Source organism: Spathaspora passalidarum, assembly GCF_000223485.1.
Source record: "Spathaspora passalidarum NRRL Y-27907 unplaced genomic scaffold SPAPAscaffold_2, whole genome shotgun sequence".
NCBI classification, from domain to species: domain Eukaryota; kingdom Fungi; phylum Ascomycota; class Pichiomycetes; order Serinales; family Debaryomycetaceae; genus Spathaspora; species Spathaspora passalidarum.
Window position 1 is genome coordinate 1,113,762 of NW_006767426.1, and position 13,477 is coordinate 1,127,238.

Here is a 13,477-nt window from a genome sequence, read left to right on the forward strand (position 1 = left end):
GCGTTTGCCATAGAAGAGATCTATGAGATTCGAAGTAATTAGAGAGAAGGAAGGTGTCAGGAGATCTAGTTGAAATCATGACACACATATTTTTCTAGCATTGTCAAAAAGATTGAATCCAATTACAATCTTTTATACGGGTTGTAACCACTTACTAAATATCTTCTGTTTCTAACCCTCCCCACCCCCCCTTGATTATTAGTCAGCCTACATCCCTTGCTTATTAGTCAACCCACATTACGTGCGGCAGCCACGGAGAATGCCTTAATCAGTATGCAAGTAAGAAACACTTAAGAAAACCCGCAGTTATCGTTGTAAACACATAATCGGAAAAAGCAAGAAAATAAATTTCTTTTCGATATGAAAAGCACTGCTAGCAATGTATTTCTTGCTATCACTTACGAACTGATGGTTTACCTTCCTCGTGTGTCCCCGGGGGGGTATCAACTTGGTTAATGTGGTATCGAGATAATTATCCTGGGGGCTGAATTTGTCTTACATACACGTCACCTTAGTATTCCGGCTTACCTGCTTCAGCCCCTTTGTTTAAGACAATCTACCTCCACCTCTTAACCATGCAAGAATTTTCCCCAGAAAATAAAGATTATTTTTTTTTTTTACATTTTGTCAAACAATTTGTAGGAAAACCAAGGAAAAAAAAGAAATTCCGAGACTTTTGTTTTTCATGGGAAGGTTAATCCAGAAATCCAGTGGGGTAGTGCAGCAATTTATGCAGACACTTTTTTTTGTGTCGGTAATAGGATACAGAAATATGGGTTCTGCCATTAAAAAATATATTATTATTTATAAATTTGTTTTAAATGAGAACAAAATAGAAAAATATATTCCGGTGCTATGGATAAATAAAAAAAAAAAAAGCTCCAGTAATGGGGGTACGATGTGTATAATTAGAAGAATTTCAAGAAGTATAAATATCCGTAGAATCTTCCTCGATTGTCATTTCAATTTGTTGCAAAATCTCTTTTTTATTCAATTCATCATTCACTCACTCCCTCGAATCGAATAAATATAATTCACAATGCACGGAGGTTCAGACGGTAATGACGTTCAAGCTATCATTGCTCAAAAGCGTTTAGAAATTGCAGGTAAGCCAGGTATTGCTGGTTTAATTGCCAACAGAAAATCTTTCCTTATTGCAGTTTTTGCATCCCTCGGTGGTTTAGTCTACGGTTATAACCAAGGTATGTTTGGTCAAATTTCTGGTATGACCTCTTTCTCAGCAGCTGCTGGTGTCGGTAAGATTCAAGATAATCCAACTTTGCAAGGTTTATTGACCTCTATTTTAGAATTGGGTGCTTGGGTCGGTGTGTTAATGAACGGTTACGTCGCCGATAGAGTCGGTAGAAGATGGTCTGTTATGTTTGGTGTTGCTTGGTTTATTCTCGGTGTTATTATTCAAGCTTGTACTCACGGTGCTAACTATTCATTCATTCTTGGTGGTAGATTCATTGTCGGTGTCGGTGTCGGTATTCTTTCTATGATTGTCCCATTATATAACGCTGAAGTTGCTCCACCAGAAATTAGAGGTTCCTTAGTTGCTTTACAACAATTGGCTATTACTTTCGGTATTATGATTTCTTATTGGATTACCTATGGTACTAACTTCATTGGTGGTACTGGTGAAGGTCAAAGTAAGGCTGCTTGGTTAGTTCCAATTTGTATTCAAATGGTTCCAGCTTTAATCTTGGGTTCTTGTATCTTCCTTATGCCAGAATCCCCAAGATGGTTAATGAACGAAGGTAACGAAGAAAAGTGTTTGGATGTCCTTTCCAGATTACGTGGCTTAGACAGAAACAACGAATTGATTCAAATGGAGTTCCTTGAAATGAAGGCTCAAAAGATTTTCGAACATGAATTAGAAGCCACTGCTTACCCAGACTTACAAGATGGTTCTGCTTCTTCTAGATTCAAGATTGGTTTCCTTCAATACAAGTCTATGCTTACTCACTACCCAACTTTCAAGAGAGTTGCTGTTGCTTGTTTGATTATGACTTTCCAACAATGGACTGGTGTTAACTTTATTTTGTACTATGCTCCATTTATTTTCGCTTCCTTAGGTTTATCTGGTAAGACCACTTCCTTATTGGCTTCTGGTGTTGTTGGTATCGTCATGTTCCTTGCCACTATTCCAGCTGTCTTGTGGGTCGATCAATTGGGTAGAAAGCCAGTCTTGATTTCTGGTGCTTTACTTATGGGTATGTGTCATTTCGTTGTTGCTGGTATCTTGGGTGGTCTTCACGGTGATTTCACCAACAACATGGGTGCTGGTTGGGCTGCCGTTGTCTTTATTTGGTTATTCGCCATCTTCTTCGGTTACTCTTGGGGTCCATGTGCCTGGGTTATTGTTGCTGAAGTTTTCCCATTAGGTTTAAGAGCCAAGGGTGTTTCCATTGGTGCTTCTTCTAACTGGTTAAATAACTTCGCTGTGGCCATGTCTACTCCAGATTTCGTTGCCAAGGCTACTTACGGTGCTTATATCTTCTTAGGATTGATGTGTGTCTTTGGTGCTGCTTACGTTTTCTTCTTCTGTCCAGAAACCAAGGGTAGAACTTTGGATGAAATCGATGAATTATTCGGTGATACTTCTGGTGTTTCCAAGAGAGAAGGTGAAATCCGTAACCGTATTCTTAAGGAAGTTGGTTTATTGGAATTAATTGGCTTAGAAGAATTAGACTCTGACAAGTCTAAGGGTGGTGATGTTCATTACCAAGAAGAAAAGGCCGCTGATGCTGATGCTGACAGTGCTTAAAAGAACAGGTTTCTTTAAGGCATATCTCTTTTATCTGTGTTTTACATATATAAATATTAATTAATTAATAAAGTTGAATTTGTTATAACTGATTAAATTGTACTGTTTCGCCATGGTTTGCCTTTTTAGGATTACTTTCTTTTCGTAAGTATTTTCAAGGTTAAGTAATAGTGTACACAAAAATGAATAGGAGTGGATTTTATTTATACAACTTGTCGCGAAATTTTGTATTCATACAAGGCATAAACACAAAACATTAACAAAATCATACCACTCAGCCATCATCCGTGTTCGGCCATATGGTATCGTGTAAACCAAGATCACAAAAGCTGCTTTGGTAGACCGTTTTGGTTAAATAAAATTCTCATGTAAATTTTTGTGATACAAATAACGTGTGACTACGTAAAACATTTTTAAAACAAATTCCGATACGAAATAGTACACAAAAATATTTGTACAAAGAGTCAATTATCAATTAATTGTTTTCGGACCCCCCGCGTTTACTAGAACAATTGATAGTGGGATCTAATTCAAACAACAAACAACAACAACAAACGAGCAGCATTATAGGTCACACAAATACTGTAGAAATGAGTGTATTTGAACTGAAGTTATCAGATAAAGAGATCTGCAAGAATGATCTTCTTCTTTCATCTAAAAATTTAGGGCTGTTTTTTTTATTTACATAAATTTTCTTGGTCACGCGAGTGCGCAATATTTTTCAAGGCGGGATCCCATTGTTCATGCAATTGAACACAGCAATGTGGATCTCGTTTTGTTTTATCCCTCGATCATATTCTGCTACCGTATTCGCTTATTTGCTCTTGTAATGCAGAGAAATTGGATTAAAGTTCTCGGCAATTACGTAACCATGCATCGTGGCCAGTGTGAGGCGAATGGAACCTTAATTCTCGTCACCAGAAATTTACGCAGGATGCGTAAAAAATAATCCACAACAGATTTGCAATCAAAAAGTCGCGATTTATTATTTTTTTTTTTTTTAGATTTTCCTTCGATGGTGTATTTAACTGTGAAGAAATCTATGCTGGCTTAGTCGATTTGGAATTACTTATCTAACAAATATGATTTTAACAAAGTTGCTATCATTTGCTTTGTTAAGCTCAGCATTAGCCAATGCTGAAACTATTAATATTCATGGAAAGCCAGTTGTGCTTGATCGCCGAGATGCTGTTGCTACTCCCACAGGCACATCAACAATTTTCCAAGCCAAGACATCACCAACAGCCACCCAATATGGTGAAATTGTTAATTTTCCAATTTCATCAGAGAAAAATCCCATGGCTACTGAAGGTGTTACTCAAGCTATTGCATTAGCGAATTCTATCCAAACTCAAACTTTAAGTCAGGCCGTTGTTGTCTCCCAGAGTTTTGAAAACACTGCCCTGGTATTTTTCTCGATATCCACTGCTTCTGCATTGGTTGACTTCCCAGAACAACCTACAAGTGTTGATTCAAGTTCTGCTTCTACTTCTGGAACTTCTGCAGCAAGTTCTGGTTCGTATCAAGCATCGTCTTCTACAAGTTCACTGTTGGAATCAGCAGCAAGCTCCTCACCTTCCGATCAAACAGGATTAGTAAAGCGTGCCACTAGTTCATCCCTTGTTAAGGTTGCCATCTCCAATGCAAATGGATTCACTGGAGATTTATTCTTACCTATTTCAACAAATGATGTTACTTCAGTATTTAAGAAAACTCCATTACCTTTATCCATTCCATCCGGTGTATCGAACGGAAACACCAAGTACCAAACTAACAAATTCTACGCTAACTTATTACTCGGGGATCAAACTTCCATGATTTGGTCATATCCTTATGGTCTTAACTATATCAAATCAACATATTACGGGTTTGGAGTACAAAGAACATTAGCTGCTTCGAGAGTGTTTGGAACAACCAACACCAATAACCCAAATATTCCTTCATATTTTTTTAATCCTATCAAAATTGAAGAAATGATAGTCTCAGCGACGGCATTCACTTCTGCTTCTAAAACCAAAATTAGTGTGTCTAATATGAAGGTTAATTCTGTCGATGTTAAGTTGTCTACTGACGGTAAGGCTCAGACCAACTATGTCTATATTCCTGTTGTTCAAGGTATGGGATTCATTACATCTGTTTACTACGGCAATTTAGTTCCTAGAATTAACTCCAACGTCGGATTCAAGACATTAGCTCAAGAACAATCAACCAAATTAACCAACGCCAATCTTTTGAGATATAGAGCTACTTTATTCAATGGAGTTCAATACTTGATATATGTTAAATTACCATCAGGTAAGAAAACCACAGATTTCTCATTTAAAGTGACAAACCAAAATACCATCACTGGATCCAAGGCCATCAACGGATTAATTGTTCAATATGCTATTGCTGCTACTGCTGCTCATAACACTTACTATGACGAGGCTGCCGGGATGTATGTCACAGAATGTAAAGTTAAAGCACATGGGTATGGGGGTACCTCTGCAGAATATGTGTTAGCATACAGCAAACTGGGTTCATCAATTTCTAAAATGCCTATGGTTTTTGCATTGCCACACATTGTTGAATCTGTTGATTCAAACACTGCCCAATACAATACAGGAATCTCATTAACTTCAACAAACAAAGGTGAAATGAAGGGGTTTAGAACCGACACCCTTCGTATGGTTGAAAACTTGAATACTAATATCCAATTCCTTCCCTGGGTTCAAGAAATGGGCACCAAAGCACCATCATGGACCGCAGCCCAATTGAAGTTGATTTCTCAAGTTGCAAACAAAGAATTATCGGTTGATATTAACAAGTTAGTCAATTCCCAAAACTCCAACTACTTTTCAGGAAAGGTATTGGACAAGTACGCATATATCTTGTATGTTGTGAGTGATATAATTGGAGATGCCAAATTAACCAAATCCTTGTTAGCCACATTAAAGACAACATTTGCCACATTCCGTAATAACAAACAATTTTACCCATTAATGTATGATACTAAATTTGGTGGGATTACTTCAACTGCATATAAAGTTAGCAATGACCCTAACGCAGATTATGGATCCAGTTATTATAATGATCATCATTTTCACTATGGGTATTTCATTCATGCAGCAGCCATCATTGGATATGTTGACAAGAAAGCGGGTGGTACTTGGGCCAAGGATCAACAGCCATGGGTTAATGCTTTAATTAGAGATGCAGCAAATCCCTCTCCTGGAGACCCATATTTTCCAGTTTTCCGTATGTTTGATTGGTTTCAAGGTCATTCTTGGGCCAGCGGATTATTTGAAGGTGGTGATGGTCGTAATGAAGAAAGTTCTTCTGAAGATTACAACTTTTCCTATGCTATTAAATTGTGGGGTAAAGTTACCGGTAACAAACGTATGGAATCATACGGGGATTTAATGTTGGCGGTTATGAAGAGATCCATGAACAAGTATTTCCTATATTCAAGTAATAATAATGTTGAACCAAGTAATTTCATTGGCAACAAGGTTAGTGGAATCTTGTTTGAAAATAAGATTGCCTATACTACCTACTTTGGTAATCCGGATACAAACCCCGAATACGTTCACGGTATTCATATGTTACCTATTACACCTGTATCTTCACTAATTAGAGGTTCAGGTTTTGTTAAAGAAGAATGGAATCAGCAGATTTCCAAGTTTATTTCCAAGGTCAATTCGGGATGGACTGGTATTTTAAGATTGAATCAAGCATTGTACGATGCTAAAAGTTCATATAATTTCTTTTCTTCCAGCAGCTGGTCAGACAATTATTTAGACAATGGACAAAGTAGAACTTGGGGATTGACCTTCTCAGCTGGTATTATGAATGCATTGGCTTAGTTACATAGACAATAGATATTAGGTTATTCGATAGACGTCATTATCTATATTTAGTGTGCGGGGCAATTATCGGGTATGCGTCATCTCGGTGTTGCTCGGTGTTACGCACCACCTCGGCGTTATTTTCCCTATAAATATGGCCGTGAATTTTTTTACATAAACAATTAACCGATCTTTCATACATCCTACCCCACAAACCAAACCAAATACAATTACAATGTCCGAACAAGTTTACTACAGCAAAGGATTCAAGAAGTCAATTTCTGATACTCATGCATGGCGTACAGTAGCCAATTCCTCCGAATTTGTCGTTAAAGTTTTGAAGCCCAACTTCAAAGTCCTCGATGCTGGTTGTGGACCAGGTTCCATAACTATTGATTTCGCAGCAAATTACCTCCCCCAAGGTTCAATAGTAGGAATTGAACCAACTCAAGAATTAATAGACACGGCTAATGTCAACAAGGAGAAATACGGGAAACCATTGGACAACTTGAGTTTCATCAAGGGGTCAATCTACGAGTTGCCATTCAAAGATAACACTTTTGATTTGGTCCACGTTCAACAAGTAATAATTCACTTACAAGATCCGATTCGAGCACTTAAAGAGTTGAAGCGAGTTGTTAAACCAAATGGATTTGTTTGTGTCAGAGATGCTGATTTGTCTTCATTTTTAGCCTACCCGGAAGAATATAGCTTGTTAGGTGAACATTATGCGTTGAAAGCAAAGAACGCAGTATCTACCGATATTAAAGCGGGAAGAAAGTTACGACCAAAGGCATTACAAGCAGGGTATGAATCTGATAAAATTAGAACCAGTGTTTCTAATTGGATTTGTACTGATAGCATCGATGCAAAACATCGTTGGGCTGCTGCAACTGTTGCGAGACTTGAATCCGGTGGCGAGAAGTTCTACCCAGAAGATGATGCCAAGGACAAAGAGCTTAGAGAAAAGGTTATTGAATTATGGAAGAAATGGAGTGAAGACGAAACCAGTATGATTAATTTACCAAATTATGAAATTATATATCAAAAGTAAATAGGTTAGTAGAGTGAATTCTAAAACTTCCTGAATGCTTCATATTTCATTATCTATATCGGATCTACTCATCGTATTACAATGTGAGATGCATTTTAGATTATAGCCTGGATGCAAAAAAATAAAAAGTTATAAAGACGTCTTCATTACTATACACTAAACGATATAATTATTGATCAAAACTCTTGATCAATTGGTCCAAAGACATATCATTAAAAATATCAAAATACGGATTATCCAAAGCCAAATAATTCTCCATGGTACTGGTAATGACATTAGACTGTGAATTCAATCCAGTGGTGTCAAAAACACCGGGGTCAATTCTTGATGTAACTTGATTAAACAAATTATCTAAATTCCCAATAAATGGATCAGTAACGATCGGAATACATGGATCTGCCGGCTGGTGAGGAGTCATTGGCTTGGGTTTATTTTCTGAGATTGGACCAAACAATTCAATCCATTCGTTAATCAATTGTGATTTATTTAAACTCATCATGGTTTTTTCTACCAATTCACTCAATTCGTTAATCTGCCAAAGTTTCAAATTAAACTTGGTTAATTTAGGATTGGCAGCGGCAAACTCGGCACATTCCACTGGATCATTCAACTTTTTAAAATAATCTTCTGATGATAAACTCTTCAAGATAAATGTGTGAGATTTACTAATTCTCCAGGCATACAAGTAGCGTTTACCTAACTTTGAAATACCCACAGTGGATATCTTTGTACATTTCGTGAGCCAGTAAATTAAAGTTTCACACAGACTAATATACCTCTTTGTATCTTCGTTTAATTCTTGCTGTTTCATCATTCGAATAGTATATTCTATTCTGATAATAATAGCAAATAAAAATCCATTTGAATTATGCAAACAGCACTCAATAGGTGGATTAATAAAAAAATTGGTTGAATGACAGAAGAAGTAATGTTGATGATCCAATAATCTAAAGATTTGAGGTAAGAAATCTTCAACCATAACACAAATGATTTTCTTAAGGTAGAAATATGACAAATCAAGATTGGTATCTTCAAAGTGAATAAACATATGGAAATATGTCGCTGTTAAGAAAGTCTTTGTTTGAAGAAAGTATGGAATGTAAAATACCCGGGCAAGCATATCCGATTCACTTTCTTGGACTTGATTGATAGCATCTGCAAATACCTTTAAACTACTACCCAAATTCTTAGCCACATATATTTCCAACGCACTCAACTTATCAGTTAAATCACCCATTTTCAACTTTGAGTTGACATCCAATACCAACATCAATATACTTCTCAAATGAGTTGGTAAATCTTTAACATTTTCATACGTGGCTTGCAAAAATTTATCAAAATGTTCGAAAGAAACGTTGTGGTTTCCTTCTTCATAATATGGAAACTTTGTATCTGAGTATTGGGGGTTTGTACTTATTGGACTTCCATATGATGCAGCTTGGAAAAGATCCAAGTATACTAAAAAATGCCAAACTTTACGTCGAATGTTACTTGTTCTCTTGTCAAACTTTCCTAATTTGTCGGGATCTCTGTTTAATCCAATAGTATACCCCATCTGAATCAATGTACCATTATAAATCTGAAATTGATTCCGATCAGGTCCTTCAGCATCTTCGGGTGAAAAATAGAAATACAACCTCATCAACAAAGTAAACTGTAATATAACCAAATTTGACTTTTGAAATAATTGAAACTTGGTAATACAATTGCGGGCCAATTCAATAAACTCAATCCCAATACAATTCTTTAAAAGTAACTGCAAATTTCGTAATTCAGCGGGACTAAACTGTGACTGGTATGCCTTTGGGCAAGTTGCACTTTGCAACACCATATTGTTGAACTCTTCATTATTGCAAATCAAAGAAAGAAAACTCATTCTAAGAATAATCAACAACATACCAATATTGGCATAATCTAAATTATCTTTGATATTAATTTTGGTGATATGCTCACCACTACCATCAAGCAACCTTTCGATTTCTGTTTTAAAAGTAGCTTCATCAATAAGCGGTATAAATGGATATAAAAACTTGAAAAACCTATTAATATGAATCCAAATAATTTCTCGACAAGGTAATATCTTGAGTATTTTTTCCTTTAAATCTATTGAATTATCATTAAAATATTCTTGATTGGTGGTAAAATTCATTCCTAATGGGATAGCAGACAGATTAATCTTTTGCTTCTTTGCATCAAATTTAAAACTACTTAAATTCAACCTTTGCAACACTTGAAATGGGATTTTGGCCAAAACATCACCTAGATCAGCATGAGTAATGTCTTCCTCCACTTGTTGTTCATCAGGTTGTGTCAGTCCTGGAGAACTCGAATGAGCTCGACTGAGATTCCTCAACTCATTTGATTTAAGAGACAAATATGTCCATAAATCAGCCAAAGCCACGTCTTTATCTAAGAAAGCATGCCAAGTAAATGGTCCATGGTTTAGTTGTTGTTTATCCCATCTTTGTGAAAATGACAGGTAATCAAAGAATGAAAACTCTTCTTCAGGTGAACTTATGGGGTTTATACCTATGACTGATTCTGCATTGGTAAATTTGCTTAATATATGAGATATTTCACTGGTGATTATATAAACCTTTGCCGATGGTCCTTTACTTAGGAAATTTTGGTTATTCACAGAATTTGGATGTATATCAGGGGTTGTTGCATTCGGCTCTGATGATACAGTTGAAGGAATAGTACTAGGTGGAGTTACCGTTGACTTATGTGTGATTGGTGAATCATTTGCAACCGAATGTTGTGACTGTGTAGAAGATGAGTATGATATTGGAATAGAGTTAGTTACAACTTGTGGAATTATAACCGGTTGTGTTGGAGTTTGCATTGGTTGGAGCTGAGGGGCGCGTGTTTGCACGGTTGCATCATTTAGTAGATTAGTCACAATGGGATGCTGCCTGTTTGTAATTGGTTGTTGTTGTTGTTGTTGCGGAATTAGCGGTTGTATCGTCGGTTGCGATGTATTACTATGAACTGGTTGTAGTGTCTCTGGTGACACGGTATTTTGAGGTGGTAACACTTGACCACTAGGCAAGTCTTCATGGTAGGAACAAATATCTTGAGTTTTGTATATGATACATCTGGTACACGGTAATTTACGATCACATTTCACCTTCCGTTGTTTACAAACATTACAAACTAATGTTGATCTATTACGACGCTTTTTGGGTCTTTCATCATCTGTCATTGTTGCGATTTACCAGATGATAGTTCAGTACCTGTGAAAGAAAAGAGTAGGGTACAATATGGGGTAATCTTTAATTTTTTAGGTTTTTCTATTATTTCGGCGTTAATCTTTCTACAGCATCCCTCGTGCTCGGTGATAATATTTTTTTGTTTATTTTTCTCGGTGATTAGATTTACTGTGTCTTTGTTCAAATTCAGGGTTGAAATTAAGCTTTACAAGAATACTTTTTGAAGCCAGACAGCAACCATAAAATACAACATCAAATATGTTTACGGTATGAAACTTATGCATAGAAATGTATTTGCAGATTGATTACATTAATTGGTTCTACTGAATTGGACAGGGTTGTAAGTATTACAAATCCAACAAACAACATTCCTTGCTTTCCCGCGCCAAAGCACACAAAAGTAGGTCACAATGACTAAACACAATATATCTGGAATTCAACTTGACAAAGTGTAAAATTAGAGAATGCTGACTGATACCAGTTTTCTTTGCATAGGTGATGTGCCTAATTCTATAGGTTTCCTATAGTTGTTTTGTTATTTCACATTGATCCAGCTTTTTTGGGAAGTCCTTGTTAGCTACAGGTAATTCTGTACTGCTGAGCAAGAACTGTATCTAACCGGATCACAGTGCTCTCAATGAAAAGTGCTTCAAAGAAATGCAAAATTCAACTGTTGCTTAAGAGAATTACTCTCTCTCTCTCTCTACATACAAGTTTCTTATTAAAATTTTCAATTAAATCACAGATTTATATAAAATATATTAAGCCTTCTCAGCCAAAACTTCATCCAATCCATCAACACTTGATCCTTCTATGTATTGTTCATCAAGATTAGAAATTGGACCAGTGTAACTTCTGTAGCCCCAAACGTAAAAGTAAATCAAAGACAAAACCCACAAACCACCATTAATAACCACAGTATAATTCATACTTTCCTTATCAACACTCTTTGAATCTGGGAACATACATAATACAATAACATAACCAACCCAACAAACAGTGACAAAGTTAATAATGTTACTTAATACCTTACCGAAGTAGAATGGCCCTGATATGAATCTAGCACGACCCATTGGGAGCAATACTAATAACACTGGCATACCCCAAGCTAACAAATTAGAAGCAACAGCCAATGAGAATAAGGCATTGGCACCAGCAGGACCAATCAACACAAGTAAACCCATAATCAATGCCATTGCACCACCAAAAATGGTTGCTCTGACTGGAACTTGAATCTTTGGGTTAACGTATTTAACAAAGTTGTAGATAATTGGCAATCCATCATCTCTAGCAAATGACCAAATTTGTCTAGAAGCAGCAATCAAAATAGAAACAGACATCATATATTGACCAACAGCAATCATAGCCATGAACGCAACAGCCCATTTCTTTCCTAATGAATCATAAATGATTTGTGCCATTGGGTTACCAGTGTCTGAAGTAAGAACTCTAGCAGTGTCACCATCTTTAATACAGGCAGCACAAACAATTACAATAAACCATCCGAAGATCCAACAAGCACCAATAGAACCTAAGATACCCCATGGAATTGACTTTTGAGCATTTTTGGCTTCTTCACTACAATGAATAGCGGAATCAAAAGCACCAATGGTCCAAATTGCTGGCATCCAACTTAAGGCAAATGACCAAGGAGTTCCCCAAGATCTAGCATTCTCGAAATTTGTGAAAATAAATTCAGCAGAATTGAAATCATGCTTCTTCCCAGCAGGAACAGCAATCAAGAATAAAATCACAAGGAAGGAGTTAATTATAATAGATGCAGTTTGCCAGGAAGCAGCATACTTGGTAGTTAAACACGAAATGATAACATTGGAAACAATACAAGCAGCAAAAATACCATAACACTTCCCATCAGTGATTTCGAAATTACCGTCATATTGAATGAAAACAGCAGATAAAACTTCCACGGCAAACCCATAACTGATACTACATAACCCACCGATCAACCCAATGGAGTTAGAACACCCAATCAAGAAACTTAATGGGACACGAATGGCATCTGGAGCATAATAGTTGGTGTAATAATATAACCCACCACTAGTTGGAATGGCACTACCTAAGAAAGCCATGGACACACCAGTACAGAAGATGAATATACTAGCCAAGAACCAACCCCAAACTAACCCAGCAGGACCAGCCTCAAGACCAATAGCAATGGTTGACGAAATACTTGGTAACAAACCCATAATCGAGAATGCAATACCAAACACTTGTAGTGTACTGTAATGACGACGAAGCTCTTGTTTATACCCGATCTGGGCCAAAAGCTCTACATCATTGGCAGCTTCATTAGGATGAATTTCTCGGATCTGTGATCTGACCGAGGTTATATTATGAAAATGATCTTCGGTTTTAGATTTTATTTGCAGAAGATGTCCCGAAGTTATTGATTTGATGTTGTTCATGTTGTTTGTCACCCTCAAAATAACATCTTAATCTTGCTTGGCAAGATGGAATCCATTTATATGAATACCCCACGGTTATCTTTGATTAGTTGCGAAAAACTTGAAGAAATAAAATGTTGATAAGAAATTTTACAGATTAGATCAGAAACCTGTAAATTTAAACGCAATCGCCTTCCTAATTGGGTGAG

The 13,477-nt window shown here is 36.6% G+C and overlaps 5 protein-coding genes across 5 annotated transcripts; 3 read left to right on the forward strand and 2 right to left on the reverse strand. All coding sequences in view use genetic code 12, as the record gives it.

Annotated features, from left to right (window-relative positions):
- Positions 1 to 992: 992 nt before the first annotated feature.
- Positions 993 to 2,854, forward strand: HGT9 (Hgt9p; the record flags this gene model as incomplete). The annotated part of the gene is made up of 1 exon (XM_007373694.1): positions 993 to 2,854. The coding sequence occupies one exon, from the start codon at positions 1,040 to 1,042 to the stop codon at positions 2,768 to 2,770; it is 1,731 nt and encodes a 576-aa protein (XP_007373756.1).
- Positions 2,855 to 3,856: 1,002 nt separating this feature from the next.
- On the forward strand, positions 3,857 to 6,793 carry ACF4 (glucan endo-1,3-beta-D-glucosidase; the record flags this gene model as incomplete). The annotated part of the gene is made up of 1 exon (XM_007373695.1): positions 3,857 to 6,793. One exon carries the CDS (start codon positions 4,888 to 4,890, stop codon positions 6,613 to 6,615), a length of 1,728 nt encoding a protein of 575 aa, XP_007373757.1.
- Positions 6,794 to 7,717, forward strand: CRG1 (Crg1p; the record flags this gene model as incomplete). Its single annotated transcript, XM_007373696.1, has 1 exon — positions 6,794 to 7,717. One exon carries the CDS (start codon positions 6,833 to 6,835, stop codon positions 7,649 to 7,651), a length of 819 nt encoding a protein of 272 aa, XP_007373758.1.
- A 56-nt stretch (positions 7,718 to 7,773) lies between these two features.
- Positions 7,774 to 10,896, reverse strand: SPAPADRAFT_148682 (uncharacterized protein; the record flags this gene model as incomplete). The annotated part of the gene is made up of 2 exons (XM_007373697.1): positions 7,774 to 10,325; positions 10,644 to 10,896. The coding sequence occupies 2 exons, from the start codon at positions 10,854 to 10,856 to the stop codon at positions 7,821 to 7,823; spliced, it is 2,718 nt and encodes a 905-aa protein (XP_007373759.1).
- A 728-nt stretch (positions 10,897 to 11,624) lies between these two features.
- Positions 11,625 to 13,289, reverse strand: SPAPADRAFT_133471 (uncharacterized protein; the record flags this gene model as incomplete). The annotated part of the gene is made up of 1 exon (XM_007373698.1): positions 11,625 to 13,289. One exon carries the CDS (start codon positions 13,287 to 13,289, stop codon positions 11,625 to 11,627), a length of 1,665 nt encoding a protein of 554 aa, XP_007373760.1.
- Between the last annotated feature and the right edge of the window lie 188 nt (positions 13,290 to 13,477).